This window comes from Trematomus bernacchii, unplaced genomic scaffold (assembly GCF_902827165.1).
Source record: "Trematomus bernacchii unplaced genomic scaffold, fTreBer1.1, whole genome shotgun sequence".
Lineage (NCBI taxonomy): Eukaryota > Metazoa > Chordata > Actinopteri > Perciformes > Nototheniidae > Trematomus > Trematomus bernacchii.
The window spans coordinates 6845512-6864149 of record NW_022987821.1 but is presented as its reverse complement, the minus strand read 5'-3'; the positions used below and the strand labels follow the sequence as shown (position 1 = coordinate 6864149).

General features: G+C 40.3%; 1 protein-coding gene across 1 annotated transcript in view; it reads right to left on the bottom strand.

Moving 5' to 3' along the window:
- Positions 1-18638, bottom strand: part of LOC117498880 (gamma-aminobutyric acid receptor subunit gamma-3-like) — an 80830-nt gene that overhangs the window by 25560 nt on the left and 36632 nt on the right. Inside the window, exons 4-6 of the mRNA XM_034151039.1 lie at positions 8425-8513; positions 6623-6754; positions 2830-2912 (exon numbers count right to left, since the gene is read on the bottom strand). Of these exons, the coding sequence (XP_034006930.1) occupies positions 2830-2912; positions 6623-6754; positions 8425-8513 (304 nt within the window). The remainder of the gene's footprint in view (positions 1-2829; positions 2913-6622; positions 6755-8424; positions 8514-18638) is intronic.

Below are 18638 nucleotides of genomic sequence, written 5' to 3'. Positions count from 1 at the left end.
GCTGATGTTCAGGTGTATATCAGTATGTAGTGTCTCTACTTTAAAGAGTCCTCTCCTGCTGATGTTCAGGTGTATATCAGGATGTAGTGTCTCTACTTTAAAGAGTCCTCTCCTGCTGATGTTCAGGTGTATATCAGTATGTAGTGTCTCTACTTTAAAGAGTCCTCTCCTGCTGATGTTCAGGTGTATATCAGTATGTAGTGTCTCTACTTTAAAGAGTCCTCTCCTGCTGATGTTCAGGTGTATATCAGTATGTAGTGTCTCTACTTTAAAGAGTCCTCTCCTGCTGATGTTCAGGTGTATATCAGTATGTAGTGTCTGTACTTTAAAGAGTCCTCTCCTGCTGATGTTCAGGTGTATATCAGTATGTAGTGTCTGTACTTTAAAGAGTCCTCTCCTGTGTTGGAGCGCTACCCAATAGAAGTTAGTAACCTATATAACAAATGACAGGAAAGGGACAACCCTAAAAAGCAGAATCGGGCCTCTCTAAGCAATTAGCAACATGGCAGTATGTAGAATGTCATGGCTTTAATTCAGGGTTGTTGAAATGATCAAAGCTATGCCGCTCATCCATTGAAGCAAAAAGAAAAGTCCATCTGCACGGGAACAAAGGTTATTACTGCAGAGACATAATGGAAGCCCATTTGCGGTCAATATCTCTTTCACTACCTGCAGCACAGTGACACGCTCTCATCACACGGTGAGCAAATTGCATGTATTCTCAGATAGAAGTCGATTGATTACGCCACCTCCACGATGAGAGGAGGCTTTAATAATAATAGCCTGGGAAAAATACTGCCATCTGTAGGAACATTAGGTATTGATTATTACCTCAATGAAATCATATCCTGCACAGGGAGATGCAGAGCGAGCACTCGCATGGAAATCAAATGGTGCTTTTTAGGTGATGGGTGAGTTAATAAGGCTCTGCTTAATGGGACGGTGAAAGCTTTCATTTCACTGGTTGTGCTCATGCTGCAGATTCTGGCTCTCAAACACTTACAAAATGGACAACGCTTCCAACACATTAGGGTTTAAGTAATACTTTTTTATCCTTTTCATTTCACAGCTTGTATCTCCTCGCATATGCTGCCAATTTCAGATGGATTTAATAAAGTAAGAGAGAAAATTGTCTTTTTTTTTTACTAAGAAGTACTTTCTCTTCCCTTGTGCTCATGTATACCTCTGCCAACTACTTTCAATTAATGCCCTAAATAAATAGGAGCCCAAAAAAGAAACAGTTCATATCTATATCTTAGTCCTTCAACGACTTTTGTCGATTGTTTCTCTTGTAAAATATCCTTTTTTATCTCGTTTTTCACTATAATTAATTCCTTTATTGATTACCGTCTGTATTCAATTATGTTGCATCCTCAATTTCCACCCTTTGTGTGCCAACTGTATTCCTTATAAGTGTATCCAAGTTCCCTTTCTTGATCTGTATATGTTTCTTGAGTGTCTAAATGCAATTGAAACCACATGGACACTAAAAATCTACATCTAGTTCTCCCTTATCTTCAACTTTGACCCTCATTCAGGAACGTAAGGGTCACTTCTGACCAGACATTGACTCTGGAAGCGTTTCATTCTGTCCTGTTTCATCACGCTGAGAGATATGATATAGCCTTTGTGCCCGAAGCTGAGATGGAGATGATTATTCACGCTTATTATTTCCTCCTCCCGTCTAGACAATCGTTCCTCCCTCTCCTCTGGGTGCTTTACAATGGGTCGGATAAGAGCTGCAGTTAATCCCTGATTAAGATGACCATTTATTGGGACCCTTTCACAATAAAATACCTGCTTGTTGGAGATGGTGTGGAGTCTATTCGTATATAGACTGATTCTTATTATTACATGACATGCTTATTGTGCTCATTGAGATGTTACTATGACTTTGGAATAAATAGACACAATCACCAATCCCAAGTTTTGATAGGTTGGATAGGAAACGAAGGGAAAAGTCCTAGAGAAAGTTTTAGCTTGCAATAAGGTCAGGTGCAGTGTAGGAAGACAATGAGTTAGTCAGAAACAGTGAGCTCCGCGCCCACGCATAACTGGGAACCAGTAGAATGAAGGATCCACTATCTCTGTAGAAACTTTAGCAAAAACAAATGACGTAGGATAGGGAGGGAGCTTCGCCGGCCGGCCCAATGCTGATTGGAAGATCGTGTTGCCAAGAGACTTTTGTCTAAGTCTGTGCGCCAACGAGAGAGAACCAAAGTCTCAACCAATCATAATATGACACCTTTATCCTGTAATAAGTATATGAAATGTGTTTTGCCAGTTTCCGGGGCTCTGGAAGGAAATGTTGGACAGTTAACTGCTTGGAGTGAAAACTGATCTCCAGAGACCTCAGCTGAGCGTTTGTATTCCTTATCACAACTGAAATAAATCCGTTTCATTATAACCTTATTGCCTGCTCCGACTCCTTGCTTCGTAGAGGAATTTTGAACATGACAATGGGTAAGCATTTGATTTTCTCTGTGCACCAGGCAGGAGAATTCAGTGTCTCTAATCTTTTTGCATTACATTTGCTTTGTTTACTGCAATGTCTTTTTATGTTATGTTATGTATGTCTTGTGTTGCAGGAGCATGAGGTTTAAGATTTGATGGCCAAAACTACGCTGTAGCTTTTGTGCATTTGACAATAAACCCCTTTGAATCCTTTCCACCTCCTCACAGCTCGTAAAACTAGCACAAAGTAGAAGCTTTCTCTGCATCCAAGTCGTTGCCCTACGTCTGGTTTTATAGATTGACTTTAGCAGGTGTTACATGCATGCATATTTGTGCATTAGTGTGTGCTTGTGTTGTGCTTTTGCCAATACTCACAGCTGGAGAAGACGAGAGGACAGGAGTGTTCGTCCATCGGGAAATTATGGAGCTGCAGCTGGCATTCTGCGTTGATGGTCATCCTGAAGACGAGAGAGAAACAAGCAGAGACTGAGACAAAGACGTTGGAGGCTCTAGGAAAAAAAACTGTGTCAGCTCCTTCATTTCTCGGTCCACGAAGCACATGGTGTGAATGCTCAGTATTCATCACTGCTTATATCACATCATGCTCTTTTGGAGGCGCTGACTACCAACCAGATGGTGCAGGATCACAGTTGGTTGCTTGGCTGATGTGTGAAATCCCTCAAAATGACAGGACTGTTTAATCATCCGCTCTCAGACATGTTTTTGGCGGAGACGGCATCAACTTATAGGTCAGGGCCCCCGAGGCATATAAGCGTCTAAAAACAGCAGTACTTTGCTAAGATCAGTGGACAAGTCAACACAGCAGATGTTTGGAGGAAGTGCACGGATCACAAAGACACAGCGGATTAGTGTTACAGGCAAAATACACTCAATTCATATTCTCCACGTGTTGCTTCATATATATATTATCCTCAGATGAATTCTCACTGGATACATAATGGCTGCAAAAGGGAGACCATCATGAACATATAGTGGCCCATTCAAATAAAGGACGCTGGTTACACAACGTGCAGATGATGTACTGTACAGTCGCTATTATCTTTAAATATGTATACTTTAAAGAGGCCCTGTTGTGCTTTTTGGGGTTTTCCCTTTCCTCTAGTGTAGTATACAGGTTTTGGTGCATGTAAAAGTTCCCTCCAGAGGATGTTTCTTAATCATGAAATACAAATATGAACCTGAAAACAAGCAGAATAAGGCCCCTTTAATTTACATTCAGTACCAAACGATAATGACTACTGTAATGTCCATCAATGCATTTAAAATCAGTCTTCTCTTACTTAAACTTTTTGACCCGCTACCAGCAATATATATCATAATAATCTGTCTATTCTCTCCATGGTCTCATGTCATCTGCATATATTTCGTCATGCATATATGACTTCATGATATGCATGACGTTAAAAAGTCCTTATTAACGTCGCTGCGTAAGCTTCCATCGTTTGTCAGGAGCCAGAAAGTCTTCATTTTGATGAGTGTTACAATTAAGTTTGAGCGATTCAAACAAACGCCTCCTTTAAGACTTAATATCCTTTTAATGAAACAATAATTTTCAAATTCATCACAGACACACGCACTGACAGGAGTCAAATTAGCGAATTGAAAGCCTAATGTTTGGTGGGAAGATGCGAGGAGACATTTCTAGAATGAGATATATTTTCAACATGACTGCTGTGGAAAGCTATTTGTTGTTGGCCCGTGCATTGCTAGACATATGAGACAAAAGTGTTACACAACTTTATCTGGATGTAAGCTACAGCTAAAGTGAAAGCTAAGCATATCCAAATGTCATAAAACTCAATGCACAATAAATCAGATTGTTTGATATCTCTGTAAAGAATTGCTAATAAAGCGATTTTTAAGACCATAATACTGATAATTGCAGCTTTAAAATAGGTGGAAGATGACAGTATGATTACCCTCAAATTATCCCCCTACCATTTTGAGTTTTATTTTGGGTCATTTTCTCTCCTCACAGCTGTTTCCATACATTGATTTGATTTGACAGAATCTGTGCTTTCCTGACGCTGCAGGAGCTTTGCATTGTTCCTCCAGGGATTGAAAACAAACACTCATGGCTGCTATTTGGCCAAGGTTTAGTTTGAAAAGCTCGGGTACGCAGGTGAGAATACCACGCCTAAGACAGAAAAAGCTCACGTCAGAGCTTTGAGGGTTCATAAACCCAGACGCCACTCAAATTTAAAAAGAACCTGTCCTCTCCAATCCTGAGTGCTTTTTCTGTAGACACTGACACGGTGAGGGCTGTTTTGTCATAAGGCCAAATACACACACACACACACACACACACACACACACACACACACACACACACACACACACACACACACACACACACACACACACACACACACACACACACACACACACACACACACACACACACACACACACACACACACACACACACACACACACACACACACACACACACACACACACACACACACACACACACACACACACACACACACACACACACACACACACACACACACACACACACACACGGTGTGACATGATGACGCGTTGTACAGAAGTGTATGTTCTTCTGTGCTGAGGTAAAGCAGGCTTTGTAGCAGGAGCTTAGATATTCACATTTCATTATTTAAAACAACACATACAGCAGGGCTTCTCAAACTCCGGACCAAGGTCCGGATCCGGACCGAACTGCAAATCAATCCGGACCGAACCCTGTGTCCCATTATTAAAAAAAAAAAAATTATTAAAAAAATAAATAAAAATTAAAAAAATTATGATTCTGATAAATTAATGTACATCATTGTGTACGCGCGTCTTGTGTCTGACGCGTTGTGAGAATGAACGTGCATATATATTTACTTGTGTGTGCGAGCGTGACACGCATCGCAGGCCGCAAGTTAACCGCAAGTTTACCTTGACTTTCTAATGCTTCTAATGCCTTTTTTGCCGAGGTTCAAAGCATTGACTACAGACAAACAGTGCCATTTCTCCCACTAGTTCAAGCCACCATACTGTATGTATGTATTGAATGTGTGTGTGTATACAGGGGCGCCGTTTACCGACAGGCAAGGCAGGCAAGTGCTTGGACCAGAAGGGGTCCCCCAAAGAAGGTAGATTAAGAAGGTCCACAGCAACGACAACATGAAACACCCTTTAATTTACTGCAATGACATGTCGGGCCCCATGCATAGAGCGCCAAGAAACTGCTTCTTAATTTCAGTTTGTTTTCTCCGGTCGGGGGGGGGGGACGACGACTTTACTGGCATTGATCCGGACCAGTGACCTTGTATAAAGTTCACAACTGGACCGTTAATAAAAAAGTTACCCCTGACATACAGTATGAATGATTGAGTGGAGGAGAAGCTAAAATAAGCAAGTCCTCAAGACAGGAATAGGGGAGTCTCTTTCAATATAAAAGCATAATTCCTCAAAAAAATTGAGTAAAGGGTCTTCTAAATGTATTAACTTTTTATAATCTCTCACTTGTATGATAGTGTTTTGACTATCTTGTCACAATAGGGGAGGGATGAGTCAGACAAACTGAACTTTGAAGTTGACTAACACAGGCTATTTTTGAGCAGAAATAACACATATTCTTTGCAAGAAAAATCAACTGTTTAAACATTATATTCCAAGAAACATCTATATGTGTTGTTGTGATGTATCGACTAGTTCCTCTTCAAGATGTTAAACCATGTTTTCAGGGGCTTTAAAGACAAGAGATGGGTTAAAAAAAAAGCCTTTGTTATTGTGAAAACAAGCCACTAATGAAAACTACTGCAACAGACATGGATTTAAGACGACTGCGGCTTGAATTAATCTGCAAATTGCCTATTTATGAGTGCGAGATATTGCTGTTTGAACCACCCAGGCTTCCTTCCTTTTTGCCCAATTATGGATGATTCACTTTAAGTCACTTCCAAGAACACAAGAAGTTAAATCAATGCGTCAAATTGCTTTAAAATCTAGGGCGATGAGGTACAGACTCCTCACATGTTTACAGAGATAACTGAATGTTGTGAAAAAGGCAATTATGTCCAGATAAAATGATGTTACGTGAGTGTTTCTTTGAGCTTTCTTCTATTGATTCCCTGCTTCTTTGTTTGATCTCTATGTTTCTGTACTGTGTGTTTCAATGTCTTCCTACCTCAGTGTGTAGAGCACTTTCCCATTGTTCCAGATCCGGAGCAGCTGATTGGGCGTCGTGATCCAGTGCGAGTCGGCGTTCTTGGAATTTCTAAAGATGGTGTCGGGCAGCCAGATTAAACCCACCATATTGCTGTGTGAATACAAAGACAAACGAGAGAGAGAGTGGAGAGAGAGAGGCGGAGAGCAGAGGAGGAGAGAGGGATGAGAGAGAGAGAGAGGAGAGCAGAGATGGGAGAGAGAGAGGAGAGGAGAGAGAGAGAGAGAGGAGAGAGAGAGAGAGAGAGGAGAGAGGAGAAGAGAAGAGGAGAGAGAGAGAGAGAGAGAGAGAGAGAGAGAGAGAGAGAGAGAGAGAGAGAAAGAGAGAGAGAGAGAGAGAGAGGAAGAAGGTGAGGAATGTTTAGTGTTGAGATATTCTGTGACATACAAAGAGGCAGCTCCACTTCTCAGTAAGAGGATAATGAAATGCCCGGGCGACACGGGGAACACAAAGCACATCAATCAATTTGTTCCATTAATTACAGGCCTCTTCCCGAGAGAGAGACGAATATTGTTCTCAAATGAGATATTCACAGTATGAAAATGCTCACACACAATAGTTGCTTCAGTGGAAAGAAGAATCCCAGCTGGGTGTTGTAGTCATTTGAAATACAGTCAAATATAATAATTATGAAGTAGTGGAGTACAAATACTTTGACTTCTTACATTTTGAACCCAAATACCTGTACTTTCTACTTCTTACATGTTGAACACAAATACCTGTACTTTCTACTTCTCACATGTTGAACTCAAATACCTGTACTTTCTACTTCTTACATGTTGAACCCAAATACCTGTACTTTCTACTTCTTACATGTTGAACTCAAATACCTATACTTTCTACTTCTTACATGTTGAACACAAATACCTGTACTTTCTACTTCTCACATGTTGAACCCAAATACCTGTACTTTCTACTTCTTACATGTTGAACACAAATACCTGTACTTTCTACTTCTCACATGTTGAACACAAATACCTGTACTTTCTACTTCTTACATGTTGAACACAAATACCTGTACTTTCTACTTCTTACATGTTGAACTCAAATACCTGTACTTTCTACTTCTTACATGTTGAACCCAAATACCTGTACTTTCTACTTCTTACATGTTGAACACAAATACCTGTACTTTCTACTTCTTACATGTTGAACACAAATACCTGTACTTTCTACTTCTTACATGTTGAACTCAAATACCTGTACTTTCTACTTCTTACATGTTGAACCCAAATACCTGTACTTTCTACTTCTTACATGTTGAACACAAATACCTGTACTTTCTACTTCTCACATTTCCCAAACAGGCTGGTTCCTTTAGTTTGAATGTGTGTTTGGTGGCGTGATCATTATTATTTAGAGTCATTGCGTGCCTATTGATTTGAACACGTTCCGTGTATCCATCATTTCCTGGTCTTCTCTAAAGAAGAGGGACCAATGAAAACGTTGTCATGTTGCCGTTGTTCAGCATGGAAACATTCATTAGCTAACAATGACATTATTGTTCTATTAATATAAAGGGAGGTCAGGTACTCTTTAAAACAGCTGCTAGTTATGGGTACTTTTTACTGAAGTACATTTCAAAGCCCTCTTTACATTTACTTGAGTAAAGAAGTTTAGTCAGTACTTCTACTTTTACCAGAGTAATTTTAAACACGAGTATCTGAACTTCTACTTGAGTAAAGGATGTGTGTACTTCTACCATCTCTGGTTATGAATAGATAGGTATCGAAACAGCAGATTTGAAATAAAGGAGTGAATACCTGTTGAGAGTGAGCCGAGTGCTGCTGCTGTTGAAGCGCAGCCGGGTGTCCACCCAGGTCTGGGCGAAGATAATATCGATCTGGTACTCCTGGGGAGAGAAAGGAGACTCAATATAGTGATCAGAGTAGCCTTAAAAGCAGCATGGAGACAGACAGAGATGGATGAAGTGTGTGTGCGTCTGGAGGAGCTGATAATGTGTTTGTTTGAACACAAACGTGTCCACATCAAAGGAAATAGAGAAGTGGCGCAGCACTCTGTGGAAACACTCAAATACACATTAAGCCTTTGAAATGGAAATGCAATTACACAAAGTGTTTACTCTGGGAAATGTTCCTTTTTCTCAACTCCGCGGTGACACCTCTTGTACTTGTGAGAAGTATTAGCACAATGAATAAAAAATGTACTTACTTAGCGGGTCAGAAAAGTTAAAAAGTCCTCGTGACATTGTGTTCCCCTTTTTTGAGCTGAACGCTTGAAAAAGTGGATTTAAAAACATCGTGTCAAAGTACCACCTTTCCTGATACGACAACCTTGAAAGATGGATAAGAAATAAGAAAATATAATACAAAATGTTGGCTTGGAGATGAATCTGGTTATAGTGCAGTTGAGTTAATAATATAACCATCTATCTCAAAAACATTCTTACTCCTCCGCAGACCTCGAATCAAAAAGAATGGCTAACTTTAGCTGACAAAGACATTTATCCTTAATTTACCATTTGTATCATCATATCAGATGTGGGTACAGCTGCGTCACATGTTGCTGTATTATAAAGATGAGATTGTGTGCTTAACATTAAAGAATAGGACTGTATATCAAAGCTTGAAAAATACTTAACACTGTCCAAAACAAATCTGTCACGTGTTATTTCCTTTCATCAAGGATATTCATTTAACTACACTCTCCAGTAGCATTGACAACCTCCCCAGCATCAATTGTTCATCCCCGCCTGATGAACTGGTTTTTCATTACAATAACAACCTTCATAATCTGCTCAATACCTGTTTCCTTTAAAAACCCGGTCTGTTTCCTTCACCCATTCTGCTCCTTGTTTTACACCTGAACTACGCCAACTTAAAACAAAAGGGCCGTCGATTAAAACGTCTACTACGCAGTTCTCATCAGCTCTGGCGAGGGGAACACAAGGGCCCTGTTCTCTACAGGGAAGAACATACTACGACCACCGGACTCTCTTGCACCTCATTAGTATTCAACCGCCTACTGTAATTCCCTCATGTCATTTTTTAATGACAAAATAGAAAACATCCACCAGCAACTAACTCCTACCACCACCTGCAGTATATCTCTCCCTGTTTTCACCGACCCTCTCTCTCTCATTCTCTTTCAAGTTTCACACTGAATATATGTATGATAATATGCTTTAAACTGACAAATAGGGTATGCATTTAGTCCAAGAAAGGGCTGCTGAGTGGCAGAATTAAAAAAAACGACATAACGTGTCAAACACACTTAATTTCTAAGGGCTCCTCAAATGGGTCAAACTCTGTGGGGGGTTGATTGTTTCCTGTTTGTTTTGTAGTCTTGATTCATGCATGGATAAACAAGTTGAATTGTTTTGTTTCCTTGCAGGATGTATGGGGGATGTCTATATAATTAGCATGTTGTGATGTGAGTTATTGTAATCAAACATCATGATTGGTTCTTCAGTGCATCTGTATGGTCAATGTGAAATAGCTCAGTGATTTAACACATTTTAAGGGCCTTTAAGGCAGAGGGAAATATGAAAAGCTATTAACATCTGAGGACCTCCAACATGGCCGACTGAAGGTCAGTACATCAGCAGGAAGCACTCTATAGAATTTAAACACGGCGGACTGATACTTCAATGATAAGGTCAGACAGTGAGAAGTCTGTGGAAGTTATTCCCAATCATTAGCTAGGAGAACACAGACATCCAAGGGAGGAATCTAAGGGTCTTGGTATTTCTGTACTTTCTTGCATTCATTTTAAGCTCAAGTTTGTAAAGCGCCCCGACAAAAGACCCATGACAGTGAGTACATGTTTTAAATAGAGCACAAAGAGATGAGGTGTTTCTCAATGTCGAGGAGGCTTGCTTGGTAGCACATGTACCTCCGATTCACTTGCTTCAGAAGCGAGGCAAGAATCCTTCCTAGCCTCGGAAAACAAAGAATGGTGGCACAGGCTAACAGGTGTGCGAGGCCCCGCCTTAAATGGAGCGCGATTTCCGCCAAAGAGTTGGAAATTGGTCCGTGCGCAAAGCATTGTGGGGATTTTAAGACGGCGGAGTCTAGACATGTGGAGCCTCGACATTTCCCGCAACGAAGTACGCCGGCCTCGGTAGAATTCCAAGCATCCTGGACATTGGAACAGTCCTTCGGGCGGCACTCGATGACGTAGCATGCTTGAAATAGTGGCTCTGGAGCAGCCTTACTCGACATTGAGAAACACCCACTGTGTCACTCACTTTGTGACTTTTCTGACCTTTTCTGAGAGCAGACAGAAGAGACCTGACCTTCCTAATACATCTGTCGCCTGAATCCCCATTGTTACAGTCGACCTTTGCAGGGAAATGATAAGGAGACTCACATAATTCAGACCGAGCACCACAAAGTGTTGAATGGGATTTCCTGTCCTTTTTTTAGGGGACTACACCTGCGAGACAAGGCCCTGACGCAGGTCTATTATTCACGGACATCATGCAAAACAATGGAGCCGAGTGTTGGGAGATATGCGACTGAAATTAACCACCAGAGGCTCGCATTATCCCCCCGAGGCTCAGTTTCTAAAGTCAGAGAAACAAAGGTGTTAAGGGAGTCCATTACTCAACGCTATTGACAAAAAACTAAAGAGCAGGAAGCTGTGGGCGAGATAACCACGGGTGACTCTGCTGGGAAAATCCAACGGATAACAGGCTGAGAGTTTATTATTTAGGGTATTAATATTTCATTTCAGGGCTTAAAATATTGATTGTACTAAACTTGTTCCATCCTAAGTCTTACAATAGGTGCAGGAATGATAATTGATATTAATATGATTAAGTAAAAAGGGTCAACACAATATTATTATGTGGCTTATCAACCGGAGAGATGTATGTTTCCGTTAGCACACACTGCTAGCACACCGCTACAAAGGTTTGTACATATCAACCCTCTGATGATAAGAAATCTATTATTAAAGCCACAGCAAAGCACTTCTGACTGAAATTAATTAGCGACACTCGATGACAAATATCGTCCAGCCTCATCGTTTTTTGCTCGCGCCAATTACAGATGTCGCTCAGCCACATTTTCCCACACATATGTAGCACAACATGCTTCCCAAGAGGCTGGGTAAGCTTTACACTTCGTCTCTGTTTAACTTGGTGTTTAGCCGGAGCTTGATTGAAATCTTCACACCCACCCACTGAGCTGGAAACGTTGCTCTCGCCTCAGTGTTTCTCAGATTGCAAACTTTCTATAACTTTGGTAATGAAAAGCGTCCCTGGTATCTATAAATCAATAATAATAAAAGTGTGAATTTGTTGTTTACTGCCGTTTCTCTCTGTTCATTACGCGACGTTCTGTCTGGACATGAACAAATGCAAATTAGGGTAACAATTGAACGTTTTTTGGAGGCTTTTCAATACTTTAAATGCAAAACGTGGAATAATTGGAGCAGAAATAACCCATTACCTCCTTTTTAAACTGCGCCATTTTGCATGTATGTCTTATAAATACTAACACACCAAAGCATATGTTGCTTTGAATATTGAATATTTTCATTTCATTTTATATATTTTTTTGCTTTTATGGTACATTTAACTTTTACTTCTTATGTTTAAACAAATATTTGTATTACTTTTAAACATTTCTTTATTTGATATTTTACTTTAACTTATTATGTTGATTCTTTTTCAATTTATATTGAATTTATTTAATTCGACTCTCAAGAAACCCAAATTCCCCCGAGATGAATACATTACTCTGATTCTTACATTTGACCTAAAATCACACCAATTTCCAGGTAAATTCATTTAGGACTACCCCTCCCTTTATACGCCCAAAATAAACCACTTTTAAATCTTCAAACAAGACACAATGCTTCACTTCCTGTACAGAAGTTCCTAAATAAAAGCCTGTCTTCAGATCAAAAGTCACTCAATCAGCAGAAAATAATGCAATCCTTATCAAATCATAGATAATAAGCAGAGTACTTCTTTCAATTTGTATTTTCTACATAGTAAAACGTTAAGGATCTGAGGTCTTCTTACAGTATGGTGTTTCTCTTCTTAATTAAATCCCCCCAAAAAGTCAATTCAGCCCACCATGAATATTTCACCGTTACACCTCCCTCATAAAGCGCTGCATCGCCTCATTGCTGATCAAGTGGAATCCAGTGAGCTCTAAAGCACTGCCTTGCACTTTATTATAATAGTAAGCGTTGCAGTGAAGGAAGCGCAGATCACTGACTAATGTGTTTCTTCAGGCGAAACCGATGCCGCATCATTAGTATAAATATTTATAAGTGAAATATTTATATCTCCTAGACCTTGAGAAATCTAAAGTTGCTGGACTACATTTCCAATCCCTCAAGAAGAATCAACAGCGTTCGATTATTTCTCCGACTCAAACGTCCACTTCTGTGCCGGTTCATCATGGAGGATGATTTATAAATATGCAGGATTTATTCTCAGAGCACTCGTACTGACTCCGCAAATAAACACACTCACCCACAATGCATTGCAGTGTCCCGCAGGCAGCCTCATCAGCGATGCCCCTTGAGGGTGACATGCAGAAATAACGGTAAACACGACCATTGAACGCCTCGCTAAGGGGGGCGCTGAACTTCTGTCACATGTGCAATAAACAAAGCTGTGTGTTACCTGCGGATATGAGTGCCATTTTACCCATGGCCTTTGTGTGTGTGTGCGTGTGTGTGTGTGTGTGTATTTCATTAACATGCTTTTGTTTTCTTCATCCCTAAGACTCAAATAGAAAAAGGGCTCTGAACTAAACAAGAGGAAGTGATTTGCATACTTGCCTGTTCACTCAAAGTGTGTGAAAAAACTCAAAATGAGAAACGATGAAAAGTGTCGGCTGTGCTTCACTGAGCATCTGGCCCGAGGAACAATCAGCACCTGTGTGTCTTTGTCTATCTCTAAGATAAATTGTTTAATTTTCTTTTCACTGGTAGGCTAGAGGCAGCAGTGAAGTGCCTCTATCTATTCTCAAAGGTTTTAATCATCTGCAAATCTTTCCCATTTAAAGTTTGAGCACTATAAACCCAGATTCACTAACATTTTAAAACCCTGCACAACTCATCTAAATGGTATTGAAATTGCATTAAAGACTGTAGTGCAACATCTTAAAGGTCCCATGTCATGGCTATTTCTACTGATCATATTTCCATTGTTGAGGTCTACTAGAATAGATTTACATTGTTCAATGTTCCAAACTCACATTGGTTTCTCATACAGCATCTCTGTATAGTATGTGTATTCACTCTCTGTCCTAAACGGCTTGTTGGAGCTCCTGCCCCCCCCTCCCTGTGAGCCCAGTGTGCTCTGATTGGTCGGGACGTTGCGAGGCTCGCTGCTCAGTGAGCTGGCTTACTGGTTTGGTTTCCGGGTCGGCGATACAGCGCGAAACTCATCCTGAGCACACACAAACACTCACAGCCGAAGTAAAAACAATAAGTGTGGCTTGATATTGAGTAAGAAAAAGGTTTTCTGTGTTAGAGTTTTACTCGCTACAGGGTGTACTTTGAGGGTTTGTGACTCTGCAGACCGTTCACATGCAGAAACACCTTCATAACACACAAGGGGACGGGTGATAACCGGAAAAGCATGACATGGGACCTTTAAATCGCAGTAAGAGCTATATTTGGTAAAGGCAATCATACTGCAATTCAAAAATCTGTACAAAATAATCACAACAAGTTATTTTTTCCACATCATGCAGCCCTACATCCAAAGTGTTTTGGGCAACAGGGGTTTAAATCTGCTCTGCATTAATACACAACACCTTTTTTATCTCCTTAAACATATTTAGATTCCTTGAGCCCTTCTTTCCCGGTGTCTTTGAACAGGTGATCTTTCTCCCTGGCTTTGGGGAAAGACCCCATCAAACACTCAAAGTGCTCATAATTCATTTATATGCCGAGTTTCACTTCAAACACTACATTTTCCGTATACAAGCGGAGGAGGAGAAGGCAAAACAAGAGCAATTAGAAAAGACAGGAAACAGTGGAGGGTAACGGGGTCTAACGAGGGCAAGGGAAGTGACGAGGGAATATGCACAAGAAGCAGAAAGAAAGTACAAACTAAATGTTACTTATCAGCTTACCAATATCATCACATTTAAAGGAGACATGCTTACATCAAGCTGCAGCTGCTTTCTAAGCATTCTCCACCTGCTACACTGATGATTTATTCCTTCCTCCAACAACAGGCCCCACCTGTTCTATATATGTATTCCCATACTTAGCGATGGCGTCTCCTGCCTTCTTGCATTTGGTGTGAATGTATCTGCTGCGTTGTGTGTCCCCGGAGGCTTTTATTAACGCCTTCACAGCTCAGTCCTGCTTGGATTTATTGGGAAGCATCTTCAAGAGTGCTATCGATTGTCTGATACGGGACGGTTCTGCTTGGATTCTATAACATCTGGGGATTCAGATTAAGGCTGCAACTAACGATTTTTAAAGGAGGCCTCCCAAGGTGCAGTCGTTAAATGTCATTTTCTGCCATGTTTGCATGAAAAATGACTTCCTACTTACTTACTTATAGTTATCAAAATAGTTGGGAATAGTTTTTTCTGTCTGCTTATTGTTGCAGCCCATGTTAGGATTCAGGAAAGGATTAGTTTTGGTCTCATTTGTGTTCAAACTTGACACACTACAAGACGTAAACAGGAAGTCATATCCACTGAAATGAAACTATTAGATGGACACTATGTTTTTGGGAAAACTATGAAACAAACAGAGATTACCTTTCAATGTTTGTTACACAAGTAGAGCCTCATCTCTTCAACCAACAAGTGTGACCTTTTTAAAAAGATAACATATGACAATTATGTAAGTGGAAACTTCTTTTTTAATTGTCTCACAGGAGTAGCCAGGCCACGAAGGGTCTCCCCTGCAATTACACACGGAGAAGGCTACTTCATTTTTCTGAATTACTCCGAGAGGACGTCTGGACTTCGTCTTGGTGCACGAAGCCCAGAGCAGCGACCTTCTGCTCTGCGATCAGATAACCTTTATCGGAGGAATTTTTACGCCTCATTCTCCCAGCACCCTAATGAGTCACATCATTGAAGGTCAAACACGGGGGGGAAAAGCGACAAAAAAACTAAAACTGGCCCTCACACACTGTCATATTCAAATCTATGCACCGAGGCAGCATTTAAAATATACTTTATAGTGAGTTCAACAGCTGGAAAGAGCGTAAACCTGTGACAAATACACCTTGCATAAACATAGGCCTTGATCACATGGATGTTCCCATAAGAAAGAAGCAGAGAGAGGACATGTTATAACAATCTGATGAACAATAATAAGCCAAATGCAAACTTCTACGCATATTTTACACAATTTCAATATCTTTCTGTGGCCTTAAATAGTTATTGAACGGTTTTCAAGTCGGTTTTTATGGCACAAATCACAATGAAGCCAACGTTATGTCTGTATTATCGTCTGTGATGTGTGACAGTTCCTTTCCTTACATCTGCTCCAACAAGTCTTGTTATTTTCCAGATTAATTAAGGATCAAACTGACTATTTACCCACTAAGACACATGCCAAGTAAACCATAACAGAAGCTAAAACAATATCAGCAGCGACAAAAGCAGAAACGAGCAGCAGATATTGGACTAAATGAGAGGGAGGGAAACACAATGTTCCTTTTTAAGTCAAGAGTCACTTCTGAAAGAGGGTCTGAGCCTTTGATATATGTTGAAAGCATGTGTGTGTGTGTGTGTGTGTGTGTGCACGTGTGTGTATTTACACATCCTAGATAAATGGATAGATGTTTGGTTAGAGAGTCTAGTCTGTGTCTGTTCTAGTGAAGTGTGTGTACCCTGTTTCTAAGTGTCCCCTCCACAGAAATAGCTTCATCTGTCTTTTCAAAGTGGAAGTTCAAAATGTGCTTCAATCTCTATGGACTCAATTATTCAGTGAGTCCATCCCCTGTTGCTCTTCATCGACAGAGTAAGTGCACGTACAGGTTGCGTAGATGTAAGGAGGAACAACAAATGACTGGGATGAATAAAGCAAGAATAAACATCTTTAAAGCGGCATTAAGGAAGCTTTTATACAGAAAATACACCTGTTTTGTCAACCTTAATACAGCTAGGTGACTATAGTACAGGGATGCAAACACACGTGTGGTGAACAAAGAGAGAACTATTCGAAGCAGAAACAAAACAGCGTAATATACCATCTGACAAAGGCCTGTGCTATAATGCTTCAATTAACTGGCTATTCTTTATAATATCCTCAGATCAATAGGAGACAGAGATGTTAAGTTATAAATCAAGGGGTTTTATTATTATTTACACCAGGGGTGGGGAACCTTTTTCTTCTCAAGGGCCATCTCAATTTTTACAACATCCTCCGAGGGCCCGTACAAATGATTGAACTCAACCTCTGCTTAAAAAAAAATACAATCACAGCCCATTCATTTCGCCTTTCTTTCAAGCTGTGCAAAGAGAAAGCAACCTCTTAATCCAGATACCTTACCATGACTCACGCATGCATGCACGTCCACGGTTGTGGCATGACCACCAAAACAGAAAGATAGACACACAAGATGTGTGCAAATGTATTTAGTTTCTCACCATGTGGACATCATTTAAGTGAGAAGTGAGACACCCCCCCCCCCAAACGAAAACTCTTCGGTTCCCCACGAATTACACAAGTCACCCAAATCAGCGTTAAAAAAGCGGGAGGCGCCGAAAAGCAACTCATTTGCATGCATGATAGTAAACAATGCTATTTGCAACCAACATTATGGGGATGATTAAAGCAATAACTAACATGAAAATCTCTGTCGTGTTTTCAGAAATCAGATTGAAAAAGGTAGCCATATATCTGCCTGCATTACAAGTCTATGGACTTTTCTTTAAAGCGGCATTAAGCAAGTTTTTATGCAAAATGGCACCTGTTTTATCAAACCTTAATCACCTAAGTGGAAGTGCAGGATAGAGAGCGTCCCATCACCTCTGATTGAGACGACAGCAACTCAACCTGTCTGACGAAATTAGATTCCAAAGCGTCTCCATTGAGAGGTGGTGAAGAGTTGAAGCTTCACAGGGAAAGATGAGAAAAGAAATTAACTAACAGCTGCTTTGTTCTCAAGCCAAGAGTGAAAAGAAGAAAGTGTTTTTTTATATAATCGCATTACTTTGCACCGTGATGCACTTTTGTAGAAATGTGGACAACATATTCTACCTGGCTGGCAGTCCCTTTTCCATTCAAACCAAATGTAACAAACCTGTATGAATTCAAATACACAGCTCACTGTAGCTTTTCCAATTAGTCAACGCTGTGTAAAAAAGAAATAAGGAATAAGCGTCCATAGCCATGTTAGTATAGCTCTATGGGTTTGTACTTAAAAGGGCTTTAAGCTAAGTGCTAACGGAGGCATGATAACAGGCTATTTTAACATAAATACACATTTTGACAGAAAATCTGCAAAAGAAAATGCAATTTGGGGAAAAGACATGCTGCTCTATTTGCTAAGAACCAGCTGCAATATGAGCTAAGACTCAGGGATCCGGTCTTTCTCAATAGATTTGAAGAGAAAGGAGAGTTAAAGATCGTTTTAATAAGAATTGTCCTGTTTAAATACAGATTATATAAAAGTAATTACTTAAAAATCCACTTCTGTTACCATGAATCTATTTTTCTCTCAAAATATCCCCCCAAAAAACTGGATGGAAGCAGACTTAATGTCACGGTTAACCTACATATTTTAAACATGTGTAATGTTGTGTTGCTCACCACCTTAGTTTACAGTAAACAGCCACAGATGATATTAGTTTTGCAAATAATTGATCACCAATGCTAGAATAATCCATCCTGAGCAGGACATGAATGTTGACCTCCATCCAGTCGTTAAAGGTGGGGTAGGTCATTTTGGAGAAACCAGCTCGAGTGTGCTGGAATTTGAAAATACACAGCTGGAAAAAATCAGCCACTTCCTCACAGAGCCCCTCCTCCAACACACATGAACGCACACATGACCAATGAGGGCACG